The following is a 19,411-nucleotide window of genomic DNA, read 5'->3' as shown; positions in this document are numbered from 1 at the left end:
CTACTGAGGACTACAGATACTACCAATCAACACTATCTTATTTCAGACTATAAACAAAACTGTGTAGGTTCTCTGTGAGCCTGGATTCGCCGTGGAATTTAACAGGGAAATATTAGCAAATATGATGTACAGGTGCTGCTAAGCAACAATCAACAGTATCATTCCTGCAAGATGAATCCTTACAACAGCCTCATGTGCTGCCAGGAAGCAGTAGTTATTAAAGCTAACTAGTAGTGTGTCTGGTCATTATTGTAGGAAACATGGTGCTAAGGGTTACTGTATAATAAGGACATGGGATTTGCAAGTCACTGTACTGACATTTTTTTAAATTTTATTTTACCTTTATTTAACTAGGCAAGTCAGTTATGAACAAATTCTTATTTTCAATGACGGCCTAGGAACAGTGGGTTAACTGCCTGTTCAGGGGCAGAACGACAGATTTGTACCTTGTCAGCTCGGGGATTTGAACTTGCAACCTTTCGGTTACTAGTCCAACACTCTAACCACTAGGCTACCCTGCTGCCCCCATATGATGCAATGAGGGTGATGAGAAATACTTAAGTCATACAGTATCTTCTCTTTCATTACATTTTTTTGTTTTTTTTATTTACTCTCTTTTCAGACACTGAAGAGTAAGTGCAAAATGAACAAACAAACAAGACATTTGTGTTGATATTCCCAGTCAGACAGAGGGCACAAGAACTCGTCTAGATCATGTCTTTATTCAGACAGCCTGGTTATCATACAGCACTGTCAAGCAACGCAACTGAGGAAAAACAAAACCATACAGTATATGCACAAAACTTCATTTTCCTGAAAAGTTTGATGTAATATCAAGTGTATTTTTATAGCGATTATTCTTTTTCCACGTAGCTACTCTCCCATAAAAAGTACATAATTGTTGTCTTAAATACACTAAATGTAGTTGTGATGTGCTCTTATTTATTTGTTAGATTAGTCATGTGTACAGAATATATTTTGCGTTGCTGGTATGAACCTTTTTGTCCCCATTAGCTACAATATGATCTATTTGAATGTCATTTTCACAGCACAAATAATAATTTCAAGAGCAGTTGACAATGTTCCCATACACAATTATTTAAAGGAGTTACAACAAAAGAAGCATCTAATAAGTATATCAGGTTGGCAAAATATGGAATTTCAGTGAAGACCCGACTCTTTTACATGTACATATATTGAACACTTTAGTAACTTTATTTCAAAGTGCTTTGAGATTAACATTTAATTGCTACCTAATTCGTTCAGATTACAATAAGCAATGTTTGTACAATAAAATAGTTAATTATCTCTTCATATACTTTTGCATTTGACCAGTATAGAAATTGCTTGTATATTTGCAGTGCCTTCAGAAAGTATTCACACCCCTTGACTTTTTCAAAATGTTGTGTTACAGCCCGAACTTAAAAAGGACTAAATTTAGATTTTTTTGGGTCACTGGCCTACAAACAATACCCAATAACGTCAAAGTGGAACTATGGTTTTAGAACTGTTTATTAAAAAATGAAAAGCTGAAATGTCTTGAGCAATAAGTATTCAACGCCTTAGTTATGGCAAGCCTAAATAAGTTCAGGAGTAAAAATGTACTTAACAAGACATAGAAGTTGCATGGTCTCACTGTGTGCACTGTTTAGTGTGATTGTTTTATGACTACCTCATCTCTGTACCCCACGCATACAATTATCTGTAAAGTCCCTCAGTCGAAGAGTGAATTTCAAACACAAATTCAACCAGAATGACCAGGGAGGTTTTCCAATGCCTCGCAAAGAAGGGCACCTATTGTCAGATGGGTAAAAAAAATATGTTTTTTTAAAGCAGACATTAAATATCACTGAGCATAGTGAAGTTATTAATTACACTTTGGATGGTGTATCAATACACCCAGTCACTACAAAGATACAGGTGTCCTTCCTAACTCAGTTGCCGGAGAGGCCAATTGTGACCTTCAAACAGTTAAGAGTTTAATAGTTGTGATAGGAGAAAACTAAGAAAGGATCAACAATAGTAATTACTCCACAATACTAACCTAATTGACAGAGTGATAAGGAAGCATGTACAGAATAAAAATATTCAAAAACATGCATCCTGTTTGCAACAAGGCACTCAATTAATACTGCAAACATATTTGAAAACCTAGAGGAAAATCTGGTTCAGTCCCCTTTTCACCAGACACTAGGAGAGGAATTTGACAATAACCTAAAACAAGGCCAAATATACACTGGAGTTGCTTACCAAGACGACACTGAATGTTCCTGAGTAGCTTAATTACAGTATTCTGCTTGAAAATCTATGGCAAGACTTGAAAATGGCTGTCTAGTAATGATGAACAAACAACTTGACAGAGCTTGAAGAATGAAAAACAATGTGCAAATATTGTACAATCCAGGTGTGCAAAGGTCTTAGAGACTTATCCAGAGAGACTCACAGCTGTAATTGCTGCCAAAGGTGATTCTAACATGTATGGACTCAGGGGTGTGAATACTTATGTAAATTATATATTTCTGTATTTCATTTACAAAAACAATTGCTAAATAAATACATTTTTTTTTTTTACTTTGTCAATATGAAGTATTGTGTGTATATGGGCGAGAAAAAAAACTACTTAATCCCTTTTGAATTCAGGCTGTAACAACCAAATGTGTAATAAGTCAAGGGGCATGAATACTTTCTGAAGGCACTGTACATTACCTGGGTCATTCCACGAATAGAGTACCTTTTGCATCCCTTTAATATTTAAACAGAAAATGTGCACCAATACTGAATTTTAGAAGACCATTACATTAAAATGATGTGCCATTTAATATTGACCACATGGAAAATTCAAGAAATCAGATTTTTTATATGAATATAGACTTGCGAAAGTCACCATTTTGACATGTCCCTCATCATGTTCAGACTTCTAGGAAGGTTTTAACCCACTTAACCCCATAACGTCTCCAAGTTCTCACCATCATTGTAAAGCTCTAGTTATTTTGTTGTTTTGACAAAGTCAATTCTGAAGATAAATAATTATTTATGTGATAAGTGATTAAATCAATTCTGGTGAGTAAACGGAACTCTCGTTTTAATATGGTGAATCAATTCCTTTTTAATATATTTTTTCAAAAGAAACATTGAACATCTAATAGAGAAATCATAGTGTAAAAAACAGGTGAGCTGGATCTACTATTTTTGGCAATTTTCTGGTGTTTTGTGGTGGCGTCTGTCAAGCATACCACGTCAACCCTGTTACCCGTAGATAAGATAGGCTTGAAAGGCTTGAAATGCTTTAACATTTATTTTGTATTTTTTATGTCTGAAGCTTGCATTCAATTGCCCCTACATTTTGCACACAAGAAGCTTTCATTCCCCCTGTAACAGGGAGATGCATGACTGATTTAAGATGAAAACCTTAACCATGTTCCTTTAATGCCACTTTACTGGCCCTTTGTAGTCCTTTTTTACATTTAACTCCTTGAGATGGAAAACATGTTTTTTATTAAGTTGAACATGTTCTTTATGTCAATGTTAAAATGAGGTGAAATTAGTATATATAAGTTACACTACCCAAAATGTACTCTATTTGTGGAAAGACATCTATTTATATCATTTAAAAAGGGTGATGATCAGTAACATGGGCTAGGTGCCATGCAAACAGTCTACTGTGACAGAAAGCAAAAAATATAGAAACAGGAAGCATGATCCCAAAGACATTTGCAAAAGAGTAAACAACTCCCACACTGCAAGACTCACTAAAGCCATTGTTTTATCATCTCTATAAAGTCTTAAAACAAAAGGAGATGGCAGAAAATTCACAGCATCACTTGGGAGAGATTTTATATACACAAGCTGACGGCATAAAGATACTGGGGTGTTTGATAGAAGTATTTTCCTTTAATGAGCTTTTCTATGGAGAAGGGGAACGTTATTCCTATCATTACTCATAGCCCTCTCACAGCAGACAAATTCAAACAAGGCGACTTCAGTTCCCAACCACCTCCTCATCGCTCTCTGTCCTATCTGCACTCCCTTTCGGATCCTGGGGAGGAATGGCTGCACAGGGGCGCACCGCTCCCGGCCAGGACATATGTAGATGGGCGTGTGTGTGTGTGTGTGTGTGTGTGTATAAGTATATATATGTGTGTGTGTGTGTGGGCTGTGCCCCCTGGGTGTGGCCTCCAGAACTTGGCCCTACCCAGTAGCACACATAACCTGGTCTTGGGCTCACAGCATCTGCCATTCGAAAGCAAACATGACGTTGACCACCTCCAGGCTACGGGCGATCTCCTCCAGGATACAGTGCTGCTGCCACAGCTGGTGGAGCTTCCGGTACCTCTCCGGGCACAGGTGCAGGGGGTTCCCCCTCCTAATCTCACATCCACATACAGTCCGTCAGTGAGACAGGTTTGCTTTACAAATATAACATTTTTCTACAGAACAACATCAGAGATAGATGTAAGGAATGTTTCAAAAGCTAAGCGAGGAGATGTGGCCAGCTTACCCTAGCTGTGGGTCAGTCTCTCCGTAGTCATCAAGATAAGGGGCTGGGTAGGTGCTTCCTCGTGTCTTACTGGCCATCAGGACCATCTCACACTCTCTTATCCTGATCAATGGGTTGGGGGGCAAAGCAATCAGTAGAAGCTTTATAGAACATGTTTAAACCACATGCCCACCCTGTCCCTAAAGGAGCCCTTGTCCCCGACCCACCTGGGGAACACGCCCACCCTGTCCCTACAGGAGCCCTTGTCCCCGACCCACCTGAGGAACATGCCCACCCTGTCCCTACAGGAGCCCTTGTCCCCGACCCACCTGAGGAACATGCCCACCCTGTCCCTACAGGAGCCCTTGTCCCCGACCCACCTGAGGAACATGCCCACTCCAGCCCCACAGGTGGCAGCGTGTGCAGTGCAGGCGCCCACCTCCTCCCCGTCAAGCTGGCTATGACAGCAGGTGCTCTGGGAGCACAAGATGGTCCCACAGAAGAGGCACAGGGTGGGGTGCTTCCTCTCATCGTCTGTGGAGTTAGGACACCTGGACAGGAGGGTAGAGAGAGAAAGAGGACTCAGTCTCCACTGGAACGCAACAGCTCACCAATCACTTAACCAGCGTATATGATAATCCAAGACAGACAGTGGTGGCTACTTACTGAAAGTGACTGGCTTGATTGAGGAGCGCACTGTAATCCTCAGGAAGCTCAATTAACCGATTCCTTTTCCTGGGATAACTGCAATAATAATTGTATCAAAGATTCAGTTATTCATAGGGAAGAAAGGAAAATAAAATCTGAAATATTTAATTCTGTTGCAAAGTGAATTTGAGCTTACCTGATTGTCTGCATTTCCCCTTTTAGGGCTTTGGTTACAGCTGGGTGCCCACACCATCTGAGGCCATCAGTGAAAAATATAACTTAAGTACATCAAACAATTACCTTAGTAACATCACAAATCTGATAATAAGAACATCAGTATTAATTTCAATGTATTTTGGCTGTGACTAACATGTTATTGATATTACCTCTGTAATAAGGGAAAGACAGTCCCACGGTGCTCCTGGAAGAGCTGGAACACATCGCAGGGCAATGACAGATAACTGCACAGTGCCTCCATCTGGCCTTGAGATGTAACTGCAGTCGAGACAGCATGAATGGTTCAGTCAGTAAAACCCTAACCCATTCAATCCCCGTAGACCCCACAGTAGTCTGAGCCCTGAGATACCTACCTGTAGTACTGGAGAGCTCCTCTGGTGGGGGCACCCCTGTAAGGCAATTGAAGAAGAGGGCAGCGCAGCGCAGGAAGGGTGTGACCCCTCTCCTCACTCGGTCTGCCACTGAGCTCCCAGACACGTCTGACCTCAGCCTGGACAATAAGACACAGTCACACAATCAAAAACAATTGACCTTTGACTGGATGAACATGAACAGAAAAATGTCCAAAAATAACCCACTGCACAATTTACAGAAAGTACACTACCAGTCAAAAGTTTTAGAACACCTACTCCTTCAAGGGTTTTTCTTAATTTTCCAAACATTTCTGCATTGTAGAATAATAGTGAAGACATACAAACTATGAAATAACACATAATGAATCATGTAGTAACCAAAAAAAGTGTTAAACAAATCAAAATCTATTTTATATTTGAGATTCTTCAAATAGCCACCCTTTGCCTTTATGACAGCTTCACCTGGAATGCTATTCCAAAAGTCTTGTTGGCTGCTTTTCCTTCACTCCGCGGTCTAACTCATCCAAACCATATCAATTTGGTTGACCAGGTCATCTAGAGGTGTGTTGGGTCACTATCCTGTTGAAAAACAAATTATAGTCCCACTAAGACGAAACCAGATGGGATGGCATAACGCTGCAGAATGCTAAGTGTGCCTTGAATTCTAAATAAAAATCAGACAGTGTCACCAGCAAAGCATCCCCACACCATAACACCACCTCCATGCTTTATGATGCGGAATACACATGCGGAGATCATCCGTTCACCCACACCGGGTCTCACAAAGACACGGCAGTTGGAACAAACAAACTCCAATTTGGACTCCAGACCAAAGGACAAATTTTCACCGGACTAATGTCCATTGCTTGTGTTTCTTAGACAAAGCAAGTCTCTCCTTTTTATTGGTGACATTTAGTAGTGGTTTCTTGCAGCAATACAACCATAAAGGCCTGATTCACACAGTCTCCTCTGAACAGGTAATGTTGATGTGTCTGTTACTTTAACTCTGTGAAGCATTTATTTGGGCTGCAATTTCTGAGGCTGGTAACTCTAATGAACTTATCCTCTGCAGCAGAGGTAACGCTGGGTCTTCCACTCCTGTGGTGGTCCTCGTGAGAGTCAGTTTCATCATAACGCTTGATGGTTTATGCGACTGCACTTGAAGAAACCTTCAAAGTTCTTGAAATGTTCCAGACTGACTAACCTTCATGTCTTAAAGTAATGGTGGACTGTCGTTTCTCTTTGCTTATTTGAGCTGTTCTTGCCATAATGTGGACTTGGTCTTGTACCAAATAGGGCTATCTTCTGTATACCACCCAACCTTATCACAACACAACTGATAGACTCAAACGCATTAAGGAAAGAAATTCCACAAATTAACAAGGCAAACCTGTTAATTGAAACGCAACCTCATGAAGCTGGGAGAGAATACGCCAAGAGTGCGCAAAGCTGTCATCAAGGGAAAGGGTGGCTATTTGAAGAATTTGACTTGTTTAACACCTTTTTTTTGTTACTACATGATTCCATGTGTTATTTCATAGTTTTGATGTCTCCACTATTATTCTACAAAGTAGAAAATAGTAAAAGTAAAGAAAAGCCCTTGATTGAGTAATTGTTCTAAAACTTTTAACCAGTAGCGTATATTACATTTAAAAAATACAGAGAAAAGACAGCATTCCTTCTCACCCGCCGGTACACTGTGACACAGCGGCATAGAGCTCTACTGCTGCCCTCTCCGCCTGTCCCTCCTCTCCCCCAAACACTGCTGTGTCATCTGTGGAGGAGAGGAGGACCTGCACCACGTGGGCCATGGTGACCAGGTGCAGGATGTAAAGGTGGTTGTAGGCAGAGCTGACAGCAGAGGGCTGCAGGTCTACCGCCTCCTCCTGGTAGAGCGCTGGAATGGCAAGCACCAGCCCCACCTGACAACACACAAAGAAAGGTTGGTTATCCCCAGAGCATGTGGAAGACCTACTGTATGCATCAAACAGAACATTAACTTCCTTCACTAAAGGTAACCTGCCTAAACGGCTACCGACCCGTAGAACTCACGTCTGTAGTCATGAAGTGCTTTGAAATGCTGGACATGTCTCACATCAACACCATCAACCCAGAAACAGGTTGAGAGCTTCAAGTTCCTTGGTGTCCACATCCCCAACATACTAACATGGTCCAAGCACACCATGACAGTCGTGAAGCAGGCACGACAAAACCTATTCCCCCTCATGAGACTGAAAAGATTTGTCGTGGGTCCTAAGATCCTCAAAAGGCTCTACAGCTGCACCATCGAGAGCATCCTGACTGGTATGGCAACAGCTCAGCCTCCGACCGCAATGCACTACAGAGTGTAGTGCGAACGGCCCGGTACATCACTGAGGCCAAGCTTCCTACCATCCAGAACGTCTATACCAGGCGGTGTCAGAGGAAGGCCCTGAAAATTGTCCAAGACTTCAGCCACCCTAGTCATAGACTATTCTCTCTGCTACCACAAGGCAAGCAGTACCAGAGTGCCAAGTCTAGGTCCAAGAGGCTTCTATAAACAGTTTCTACCCCCAAGCCATAAGACTCCTGAACACCTAGTCAAATGGCTACCCTGACTATTCACATTGACCCCCTCCCCTCTCCACACCACTGCCACTCTCCTTTGTCATCTATGCATAGTCACTTTAACTCTACCTACATGTACATCAACTAACCGGTGCCCCCACTCATTGACTCTACCTGCACCCCCCCCCCCCCCCCTGTATATATATTTTTTTTTTTACTGCTCCTCTTTAATTACTTTTTATTTTATTTTATTTTTTTAACTTCACTGTCAGTTAAACTGCACTCTAGCTTGGAAATCAGATTTCATAGCGGTCACAGATGCACCTCAGCCACGCTCAAGGTCCTAAACGATATCATAACCATCATCGATAAAAGACAGTACTGTGCAGCCATCTTCATCAACCTGGCCAAGGCTTTCAACTCTCAATCACCACATTCTTATCGGCAGACTCAACAGCCTTGGTTTCTCTAATGACTGCCTCGCCTGCTTCACTAACTACTTCTCAGATAGAGTTCAGTGTCAAATCGGAGGGCCTGTTGTCCGTACCTCTGGCAGTCTATGGGGGTGCCACAGGGTTCTATTTTCGGGCCAACTGTTTTCTCTGTATACATAAATATATATATCAATGATGTCGCTCTTTGATCCACCTCTATGCAGACGACACCATTCGGAATACATCTGGCCCCTCTTTGGACACTGTGTTAAGTAACCTTCAGACGAGCTTCAATGCCATACAACACTCCTTCCGTGGCCTCCAACTGCTCTTAAATGCTAGTAAAACGAAATACATGATCTTTAACTGATCGCTGCCCGCAACCGCCCGCCCGACTAGCATCACTACTCTGGACAGTTCTGACTTAGGTATTTGTAGTTGTCCACATATTCTAGGTGTCTGGCTAGACCGTTAACTCTCCTTCCAGACTCACATGAAGTCACAGACCCGCATGAATCCAAAATTAAATCTAGAATCAGCCTCCTATTTCGCAACAACACCTCCTTGACTCATGCTGCCAAACATACCCTCGTAAAACTGACTATCCTACCGAGCCTTGACTTTGGCGATGTCATTTACAAAATAGCCTCAAACACTCTACTTAGCAAACTGGATGCAGTCTGTCACAGTGCCATCCGTTTTGACACCAAAGCCCCATATACTACCCAACACTGCGACCTGTATGCTCTTGTTGGCTGGCCCTTGCTTAATTTGTCGTCGTCAAACCCACTGGCTACAGGTCATCTGTTAGTCTTTGCTAAGTAAAGCTCCGCCTTATCTCAGCTCACTTGTCACCATAGCAACACCCACTCGTAGCACGCGTTCCAGTAGGTATATTTCACTGGTCACCCCCAAAGCAAACACCTCCTTTTGCTGCATTTCCTTCCAGTTCTCTGCTGCCAATGACTGGAACGAATTGCACAAAAAACAAAATCACTGGAGTTGGAGTCTTATATCTCCCTCACTAACTTTAAGTGTCAGCTGTCAGAGCAGCTTAACGATCGCTGCAGCTGTACACAGCCTATCTATAAATAGCCCATCCAACCAACTACCTACCTCATCCCCATATTTCTTTTGGTTTTTCTGCTCTTTTGCACACCAGTATTTCTACTTGCACATCCTCATCTGCACATTTATTACTAAAGTGTAAATTGCTAAATTGTAATTACTTCGCTACTATTGGCCTATTTATTGCCTTACCTCCTTACTTCATTTCCACACACTGTATACAGATGTTTCTATTGTGTTATTGACTGTACGTTTGTTTATCTCATGTGTAACTCTGTGTTGTTTTTGTCACACTGCTTTGCTTGATCTTGGCCAGGTCCCAGTTGTAAATGAGAACTTGTTCTCAACTGACCTACCTGGTTAAATAAAAAATGATTAAAAAGGGGCTCGTAAGTAAGCATTTCCCTGTAAGGTCTACCTGTTGTTTTAGGCGCATGTCACTAATACAATTTGATTTGATGGGTGACTTACCAGAAGGTGGAAGAAGTCTACTTCTAGAATAGAAGGTGTGCTCTCTGAACTCATGGTGGGTAACAAGGCTGTAAGAGAGAGGCAACCAAATCAAATTTTACATAAAATACCAAATCACACAAAATACGTTTTGAATGTTTTGTGGTGTTTGAACATGTACCTCCTAACATGTCTGTGAAGTGCTTCTGAATGACAGTCTGGGAGCTCTTGAGGTGTTGGGTTGCAGAAAACTGAACGACAGCCTTCAGGCCCGCAAGCTGAAAAAGAAAGCAGAGTTACTGTGATAAAACCATCCGAGAGGATAGGTGAAAATAGGTCAAACACAGTCCCTCTAATCTATCTGACCTACCTGTCTGTTTTGTAAAGAGCCAAACAGTGTCTTATCCTCTTCCTGTAGCAAGTTCTCTGTTAGGAGAAAAGAAAACATACTGAGTAATGGTAAAATTAGTTCAGCTAGATTAAGGATGGAAAAATAAACAGATGGAGAGGTAGAGAGGCGGTGGGACTGACCAATGGCCTGGATGGTGAAGGCACAGGTGTTCCAGGACATGACGGGCACAGCGGGACACAGCTCGTTAGGGCCTGTCTGCAGCCCCACCCTGTGCACCGTGGTGGCACACACCACCAGCATCTCCGCTATGCTGTCAGAGTACTTCCTCCTGAAGAACAACAAGTACTGATTATATTACAGAGCATGTCGTGAGTGGATACATAATATAGTACACTGTCAATAACATGGAAATGATGTCAGTGTGTGTCGTGCACTATAGAAACATTTGAATAAACCATTAAGAGCAGATGGTTGTGTGTGTGTGTGTGTGTGCGAGAGAGACTCACGGCTCTTTTACTCCAAAGCTGAGGATGGAGCGGAAGTCTGGCTGGCCTTCCCCGCAGAGGGCAGTGTCTCCGTCACTGATAGTCTCACAGCTGCTTTCTGGACCACAAACACAATGGAGTTACACCTGCAAAAGCCCTGGGCTCTCTCCATGAAGATGACTTTGTGAGATCGCACAGCTGTCTTTACCTGGTCCCTGAGTGACAGACTTGAGTCCTTTGATCCTGGCAGAGAGGATCTGGATCCAGCGAGGGAGGGTGAGGAGCTGTCCCACCAGCTCTGCATTCTCACTGCAGACAGGATATAAAGGGACAGGTCGGTTACAACAGAGTTAGTTTTATGGATACTCCAAAAACATATCTAAACTCAGTCATTTAGGAAGTGGCAATAAAGTCTATAAGGAAGACATACTAGTTGAGTGTGAGTGGTTCCAAGGGGATGAGAGGAACCACAGTGTTGCACAGGGACTTGCAGAGCGGGCACATGTACTCCCCGTTCTCCAGGTCAATGATGAGCTCAGCATGGAGCCGGTTCCGAGTGGTGTTCTGGACTGCCTCAAAGTACCTAGAACACACAGAACAAAAAAATGAGATGTAGGTCTAATCTATCTTTAGGTCTTCAGACCCAAGATAGTATGTTGGAATCATCATCCCTATGATTCTTTGATACACGTGACTGCAATGACTCACTTCTGCCAGCAGGTGGCGTGCATGACATGGCCACAGCTGCCAGTGTGAGTCCCCACAGCCAGGTCAGGTGGCATGAAGAGGGGGTACATGGTCTCTGTCACACAGAACACATTAACATCTTTAATCATTTCAACAGTAATGCAAAAAGAGATCACAGTGGTCAGAGTGTATTGTGTACAACACGAGATCAAATGGAGGAGACTACAAAGGGAACTAACCATTGTTGGCCAGAGTCTTCCCCCGGCACTGTGTGAGCACGGTGGACCTCTGGACACAGGCGGTCAGCACCATGGCTGGAGAGCGGGCCTGGACCTCTTGCTCCTCCTGACATAGTATGCAGGTCAGCACCTCCCTCTCAGCCGGGGTGGAGCCCCGTTGAGGCCCCACAGCCACACACAACTCTCCCAGCTCCATGGCACAGCTACAGGACAGGAGGAAGAAACATGACAGCACAATTACTCATGTAAATCAGTTATAGATGTCCTCCTAATCACTAACCTTCATTCAAGCAATCAACCCAATTCAAATTTGAATTCACTCCCCCTCCTGCAATAAACTTGTGGTACTACTAGGTAAGCTAGAGTATATTATTAAAGAGATTCTCCAGTAATTTTGTATACTTTTCAGCCAGTAGTTCTGAAACGTAGCGCTCACGAGCCAAAAGTGGTCACCAAAAACTGTGTACTACGTCACTACGTGCACCATGTCATTGCTTTCTCTCGCTCTGCTGCGTATGCATCTTGCTAGCTGTCACTCAAATTGCTAGGCGCTGAAGTCATTGGCTAGAACTCAAATTGCTAGGGGGCTGGACCACGTGAGAGAAAATGTAGGGAAAATGGCACAACACAGCTTTCAGAAAAACTGTAGCTTTCAGAAAAACTGTAGCTTACAAACTAGGGATTTCATGGCTAATTGAGGAAAGAAGGTAATTATGCATGTATGAATTACACATGAACACATCAGCCCAAAGCGAGGTTTAAAAAAATACTTTGTAGTCGCCAAAGTTCCGATGCATGTCTTTAAAGGAAAGGCAACACTCTGTAGTCTCCCTCACGGCCAACAGCTCCCCCTACATCCTCCTCACCTCTCTCTGGAGGCCACAGGCTCCCCCTGAGAACTCTCTGGCATGTTGTCATACAGCATCTTGTGTGACTCAATGAAGTTCTTCTGCATGGCCGACATCTGGGCCATTATTTTCTGGCGATGGAGCTTGGCTGCCTCCGCCTTCCTCTTCCGCTCGGCTTTGTCTTTGTCAGGGACGATCTGAGTCAAACAATCAGACAGGGACAAAGGGTGAGGATTCTTCAATGCAGAAATGTTGCATGACAAAGGTGTAAAAATGACCCATGTTCTGTTTTTACCTCTTCTGGCTTGGTCTGCTCCACACTCATAGAGGCTGCTGGACTGGACTTCTCCCTAAGGCACTTCACCATCTCAAACATCTACCAGAAAGAGAAATATGATCATTTAAACAAAAAGTTGTACTGTAAACTGTCTAAAATCTCATTTGAAAAAAGATAATCAAATCTCTTAACAGGACAATGAAGTTATCCCACCTGCAGTGTCCACTTAATCATATCCTTCTGGGCTTCCAAGGAAGGAAGAGCCGTCATCTTGGACAGGAGGTGGAACACAGATTTACTATGCTCGGAGCCGATCGCTGATCGAGTAGAGAAACAGAAAATGGCTCAAGAAAAAATGTATATGAACTGTACCCTAAACCAAGAGACACATATTTAAAGACAAAAAGTAGTATCTCTAGGACACTCACTGCGAGCTTTGAGGCTGAAGTCAAAGGTGACCTGCTCCACAGTGCTGGCTCCCAACTGGGCCTTCTCCTCCAACAGACCCTGGCCTATAAGGTGCAGGGACTGTGGGGGGCACACACAGTTACAGTTAATATGGTTCATCTAAAAAATAAAGAGAGAGAGAGCGAGAGAGAGAGAGAGAGAGAGCGAGAGAGCGCGAGCGAGAAATACATGCGCAAGGTACCCTCTGGATCATGGCCTCTGTCCAGTAGGTGGCCCGGTCCTCCACAGCTCTCTGCAGGACTCGTCTGAGGATGTGGATGAGGATGTCACAACACAGCAGATGCACTATGCTGGAGAAGGCGGGGCAAAAGGGAGGGGGGACAGGGGGACGCAGGGCTGGGCATGGACAGAGACAGACAGTGATGAATCATAAGCAAATAGTGAATCACCTACAGGCATTGGCTCAAAATAACACTGATCCTTTGTCTGAACGTATGATTATGAGTTCCATCTCACCTTTGTCACTGCCCTCCTGAGTTCTTCTCTTCTTCTGAGCATCTTCTGCCTGGTGCACAGAGTTCAGGGGTCACAAGGTTATGCATTAGCAAATGCCAGTAGCCAAGGGAAAAATGGCTTTGGAAAAACAAATATAAATGTGTATGTAGCCTCTGTACCAACATCTACCTTGCTATGCTGAGATTTAGAATAGTGAAAAAAGAAGGGATTGAATTCCGGCAGGCACTCCTTTTTCACTTCATACAAGCCGTGTCCAGAAACACCGGGCTTCCTAAATGGGAGGATCAACAGGTCAGTGAAAAAGCTTGTCAAACATTATTCTCTGCTGAAAACGTTATTTATTATTTTGATTTGTATTATTATGGTCAAGATGACCTTAGTGTTACACTTACTTGAAGGTGGCAACTTTTGGAATGACAGTTTCCAGGCCAGTTTCATGGCTCTCCTACAAACAAAGACAGTACATTGTTGCAGTATAAAAGGGGTGACGAAGTGGTAACAGCATTAGTGCTGAAGGCCTTCCCAGACTGTACGTCGGATTAAGTCTTTTAGGATTATTACATATGATTCAAAATTCGAAAGGCACCTGCACATCTGAGCCATCTTTGTTGCATGGTATCAATTGAATAACATAAGAAACCTGCACACTGCTCTTATTAGGATCACTGCTCTTTACGAAGCTTTATAAAGAGCTCTGACGAAGGCCTTCAGGCCGATACGTAAAGCTTATTAAAGAGCAGTGATACTAGCAAGAGCAGTGGGCCGGTTTCTTCTTTTTTCTCAGGATTATTACGTCACCAAATTATTAATCTTGATATCAACTTGGCCAGATTGTACCATTTCCTTAAGTGTAGTCATTACATTCTGCGATAGGCTTGCTAGACTACGTCAGTCGATGTAGGTTACATCAACTGCAGTGATGTATTTGATCTGCGTCTGTGTCAGAACCAGTAGCTAAAGCCACTAGTCACTAGTTTACACAGCCACAAAGTCATAAACCCTGCCTATACATATACACTGCTCAAAAGAATAAAGGGAACACTAAAATAACACATCCTAGATCTGAATGAATTAAATATTCTTATTAAATACTTTTTCTTTACATAGTTGAAAGTGCTGACAACAAAATCACACAAAAATTATCAATGGAAATCAAATTTATCAACCCATGGAGGTCTGGATTTGGAGTCACACTCAAAATTAAAGTGTAAAACCACACTACAGGCTGATCCAACTTTGATGTAATGTCCTTAAAACAAGTCAAAATGAGGCTCAGTAGTGTGTGTGGCCTCTATGTGCCTGAATGACCTCCCTACAACGCCTGAGCATGCTCCTGATGAGGTGGCGGATGGTCTCCTGAGGGATCTCCTCCCAGACCTGGACTAAAGCAGAGGATCTCATCTCAGTACCTAATGGCAGTCAGGCTACCTCTGGCGAGCACATGGAGGGCTGTGCGGCCCCCCAAAGAAATGCCACCCCATACCATGACTGACCCACCACCAAACCGGTCATGCTGGAAGATGTTGCAGGCAGCAGAACGTTCTCCACGGCGTCTCCAGACTCTGTCACGTCTGTCACGTGCTCAGTGTGAACCTGCTTTCAACTGTGAAGAGCACAAGGCGCCAGTGGCGAATTTGCCAATCTTGGTGTTCTCTGCCAAATACCAAACGTCCTGCGCGGTGGTGGGCTGTATGCACAACCCCACCTGTGGACGTCGGGCCCTCATACCACCCTCATGGAGTCTGTTTCTGACCGTTTGAGCAGACACATGCACATTTGTGGCCTGCTGGAGGTCATTTTGCAGGGCTCTGGCAGTGCTCCTCCTGCTCCTCCTTGCACAAAGGCGATGGTAGCGGTCCTGCTGCTGGGTTGTTGCCCTCCTACAGCCTCCTCCACGATGTACTGGCCTGTCTCCTGGTAGCGCCTCCATGCTCTGGACACTAGGCTGACAGACACAGCAAACCTTCTTGCCACAGCTCGCATTGATGTGCCACCCTGGATGAGCTGCATTACCTGAGCCACTTGTGTGGGTTGCAGACTCCGTCTCATGCTACCACTAGAGTGAAAGAATCGCCAGCATTCAAAAGTGACCAAAACATCAGCCAGGAAGCATAGGAACTGAGAAGTGGTCTGTGGTCACCACCTGCAGAACCACTCCTTTATTGGGAGTGTCTTGCTAATTGCCTATAATTTCCACCTGTTGTCTATTCCATTTGCACAGCAGCATGTGAAATTTATTGTCAATCAGTGTTGCTTCCTAAGTGGAGAGTTTGATTTCACAGAAGTGTGATTGACTGAGCAGTGTATCTTTTAAAGGCAGATTTTAATCCCAATCCTAACCTTAAACCTACTGCTAACATTATGTCTAAACCTAACCTTAAATTAAGACCTCAAGGCTGTATTAACTAGGGGGAACTTCTTATGGGCGAGTGAAGTGAGTTCGGAAAAACTGAAAGTATGCATCTTAGAAATAGTTCACATGCAAACCTTGCATGTCCGAATTTAGAATAAAACATGCTTCCCAAAGACAACATAGCCGCTGTGGTAGAACGTATACTTTGATTGGCGATTGTGCATTTTTCAAAATTCCATCAGTTAGCTTGCCTTCATGCGTCATGTAAAGATTATTAGGGAAATCGTTCATCTTGCAAAGCATGTTAAATGTTTAAATTGAGCCATTATATGAATCTGACTATTCAATCGTATTATTCTGTGCATACTCAGTGTCAGCCGTGTTCCTATTGGTCAAGTCAACGAGGTCGGCTCGTAACAGCAGCCACAAAACACAATAAAAGCGAAACATTTCTGACATTGACAGAACTTTGTCGGAGACTACGACTGCACGTAGTGGTACTTAATCGGAACCCTAGACCCCTGTCACACTGAACGGGCCAAGACGTCCAACAATCGTTTACAACCTAAGAATTTGCCCGTGACGTGGACCTTTTGTCTGGGACAGCAAAATCCTGGTATAAGACGGCTAAAATAGTACAGTCTGTGTGGGCCTTTAAAGATGTAGTATAGGTCCACATTCTCACGTTCTCTGGCAGGCCCTTGACCAGGCTGCTGTGAGCCATGGGCTGAATACACAGCAGGTGGATCACCTCCCTCATAGTCACATCCTCTTTGGTCACGTGACTGATCCCTGGGACATACCGCTCCCCTAGGACACAGGGGGCATGACATACAGAATGAGACACCCCTCAACATAATCAATAACTGCTATATCATCTGGCCAACGAGATGTCACTATACACAGTCAACTTACTAACTACATATTAGGATTTCGCCAGACATTTACTTAAGTAGATATGTTACTTAGAAAGCAGCTTGGGGACATACCAACAATGATGATGAGGAGGTAGAGCATCTCTTCTGTTAACCGGTTCCACTGTTTCAGCAGTTCCTGAACAGAACCATTGGTATTTTATTAAGTTTACCATTTTTACGAAATGTAATAATTATTTATTTGAACCAATAGTCAATGGTCTCTCTTACTTGGTCTTTGCTTGCGAGACTTCCATTGAACACATCAAAGAGCTCAAATCTCTGCAAGATCAGCATGATGAAGTGGTTGGGGTCCATTTTGGAAGCAGCAATCTGTAAAAGGTTTTGAGATGAGACTTCCGATTCTGTAGTGGTAGTCAGGAGACTCCATAGAATAAAAAGGGAGGGGAGTGCAGAACAATGTTGCTGTTGAAACACTAACCTGTAGCATGATGACATCCTTGTCATACATCTCATCCCTGCATTTTACATCATGGTAATAATACACCTGGAAATGACAAATAATCTTACATTGAAACACTGACATTTAAGCAATCATAAAATGTGAAATAAAAACTTTGAAAAGTTCCAGTTTTAGCAACAGTTGACACCATCAGCCCATCCAAGCCATCACATCCCGCCTTTCACCTGGCTGACGAGCGAGAGGCCGTTCCTGCGCCACATCTCAGCTGAGACTTGGGCAGCCAGCACCACACAGCGCAGAGGATGCTCCGCAAACCAGGTGAAGTCACAGCTCTCCTGTAACACATAGACATCTCTGTCATTTAGCAACAGCAGTGGGAAGAAGATAATCAGCGTTGTATCTGCAGACTCTTACTGACTACCGACAGATGAAACAAGAAAACCGATGGAAAGATTTAAAGTGAGTTTTCACTTGTCACAGATACTTACTGGATCCATGAATTTGTGGAGGCGTTTGACTGCCCCTGTATAACACAGCTGTACATACAGGCCTGGGGATCATAAGGAACTGGTATTAGAGGTTCCGTAAAACTAAAGATGCACCAAAGAACATTATTGTGATAACCAATAGGGCTGGGATGATACCAGTATCGCAATAACTTATTTAGAAAATATTTTACTTCTTTAGGAAAACAGCCCTAATGTTGGAAACAAACATTATGCTGTCATCCAGAGTCACATGTATTTATTTTCCAAGCTATAGTACACAATATTTTACATACAGCAGGGTTTTAAAGGACCAAAGAGTTTGGTCTGCTTTGTGTTTTCATTTTTTCCATGGAAAACAAATATTGCAATAATGGTCTCGTCCCGGCCCTAATAACCAATAGGCATGCTGTATGATCTTCATTTCCATAACGCCATCTTCATTTACACAACCCCAACTACTGTCCCAACACAGAGCAATTTTCCAAGGCCCATAGGGGCAGACAGATGGACAGTATGGTTCTCCTCACCAGCGAGCGCCCTGGAGATGGGCAAGTGTATGCTGACAGGCTCCTGGGACACCTTGTACGGGCTGACATGGAGGATGTGTTTACACATGTAGTAGTCTGTGGCCTCGCTTTGAAAGGGTTGGTTATTGCAGCGCATCAGCGCCCTGTGGCACTCCTTGAAGGACAGGAGGAGAACAGTCTCCTGGGGGAGGGGAATGGGCAGAGATGCCAGTCAAGTACACAGGAACATACACTTTTCCATATTTATCAGAGATTTAGGGATTTGGGGATTTTAAAAAGCATTGCGTGAGGACTTACATCAGATGAACACCAGTCCTGGAACATGACGAGGATGTGTCGTAGCTGTCTCTGGATAGAAAACCCAGCCTCCCATTCAGGCTCGACCTCGATGTGCTGACCAAACTGCCGCTTCACCTCCTCCATACCCTACCAAGAGAACAACCATCTGATGTATTTCATGATGGAGGCAAAGGCTGCAAGTCAATACAAAAGCCCTACCGCCCGACAGTTACTCCAGAGTGTAAAGCGACTCAGTGTACCTGCATGCAGTGGAGGAGCCCCAAGAAGACCCTGAACCCTTCCAGGTACTGGGTCCTCAGCTCCTCAGTCCACAAAGAGGGCTTGCTGATCAGAATGTACCTGTGGAGTAGAACACTTTCAAATTACGGATAAGCATCAG

At 43.5% G+C, this 19,411-nt stretch overlaps 1 protein-coding gene across 1 annotated transcript in view; it reads right to left on the bottom strand.

Moving 5' to 3' along the window:
• Window positions 1–703: 703 nt before the first annotated feature.
• ubr1 (ubiquitin protein ligase E3 component n-recognin 1) overlaps window positions 704–19,411 on the bottom strand; it is a 36,943-nt gene continuing 18,235 nt past the window's right edge. Inside the window, exons 12-45 of the mRNA XM_064928187.1 lie at window positions 19,272–19,371; window positions 19,030–19,158; window positions 18,733–18,913; window positions 18,206–18,267; window positions 17,942–18,052; window positions 17,736–17,801; window positions 17,525–17,626; window positions 17,369–17,432; window positions 17,065–17,189; window positions 14,419–14,471; window positions 14,195–14,297; window positions 14,027–14,075; window positions 13,752–13,906; window positions 13,531–13,630; window positions 13,316–13,419; window positions 13,121–13,201; window positions 12,844–13,022; window positions 11,978–12,180; window positions 11,760–11,853; window positions 11,482–11,634; window positions 11,260–11,360; window positions 11,073–11,169; window positions 10,746–10,894; window positions 10,585–10,640; window positions 10,396–10,492; window positions 10,236–10,303; window positions 7,402–7,637; window positions 5,716–5,852; window positions 5,512–5,620; window positions 5,322–5,378; window positions 5,144–5,221; window positions 4,858–5,028; window positions 4,499–4,600; window positions 704–4,363 (exon numbers count right to left, since the gene is read on the bottom strand). Coding sequence (XP_064784259.1) covers window positions 4,222–4,363; window positions 4,499–4,600; window positions 4,858–5,028; window positions 5,144–5,221; window positions 5,322–5,378; window positions 5,512–5,620; window positions 5,716–5,852; window positions 7,402–7,637; window positions 10,236–10,303; window positions 10,396–10,492; window positions 10,585–10,640; window positions 10,746–10,894; window positions 11,073–11,169; window positions 11,260–11,360; window positions 11,482–11,634; window positions 11,760–11,853; window positions 11,978–12,180; window positions 12,844–13,022; window positions 13,121–13,201; window positions 13,316–13,419; window positions 13,531–13,630; window positions 13,752–13,906; window positions 14,027–14,075; window positions 14,195–14,297; window positions 14,419–14,471; window positions 17,065–17,189; window positions 17,369–17,432; window positions 17,525–17,626; window positions 17,736–17,801; window positions 17,942–18,052; window positions 18,206–18,267; window positions 18,733–18,913; window positions 19,030–19,158; window positions 19,272–19,371 — 3,814 coding nt within the window. The 3' untranslated portion in view covers window positions 704–4,221. The remainder of the gene's footprint in view (window positions 4,364–4,498; window positions 4,601–4,857; window positions 5,029–5,143; window positions 5,222–5,321; window positions 5,379–5,511; window positions 5,621–5,715; window positions 5,853–7,401; window positions 7,638–10,235; window positions 10,304–10,395; window positions 10,493–10,584; window positions 10,641–10,745; window positions 10,895–11,072; window positions 11,170–11,259; window positions 11,361–11,481; window positions 11,635–11,759; window positions 11,854–11,977; window positions 12,181–12,843; window positions 13,023–13,120; window positions 13,202–13,315; window positions 13,420–13,530; window positions 13,631–13,751; window positions 13,907–14,026; window positions 14,076–14,194; window positions 14,298–14,418; window positions 14,472–17,064; window positions 17,190–17,368; window positions 17,433–17,524; window positions 17,627–17,735; window positions 17,802–17,941; window positions 18,053–18,205; window positions 18,268–18,732; window positions 18,914–19,029; window positions 19,159–19,271; window positions 19,372–19,411) is intronic.

The sequence above is a fragment of the Oncorhynchus masou genome, chromosome 21 (genome assembly GCF_036934945.1).
Source record: "Oncorhynchus masou masou isolate Uvic2021 chromosome 21, UVic_Omas_1.1, whole genome shotgun sequence".
NCBI classification, from domain to species: Eukaryota; Metazoa; Chordata; class Actinopteri; order Salmoniformes; family Salmonidae; genus Oncorhynchus; species Oncorhynchus masou.
Note: the sequence above shows the minus strand (reverse complement) of the source record. Positions and strands in the feature narration are given on the sequence as shown.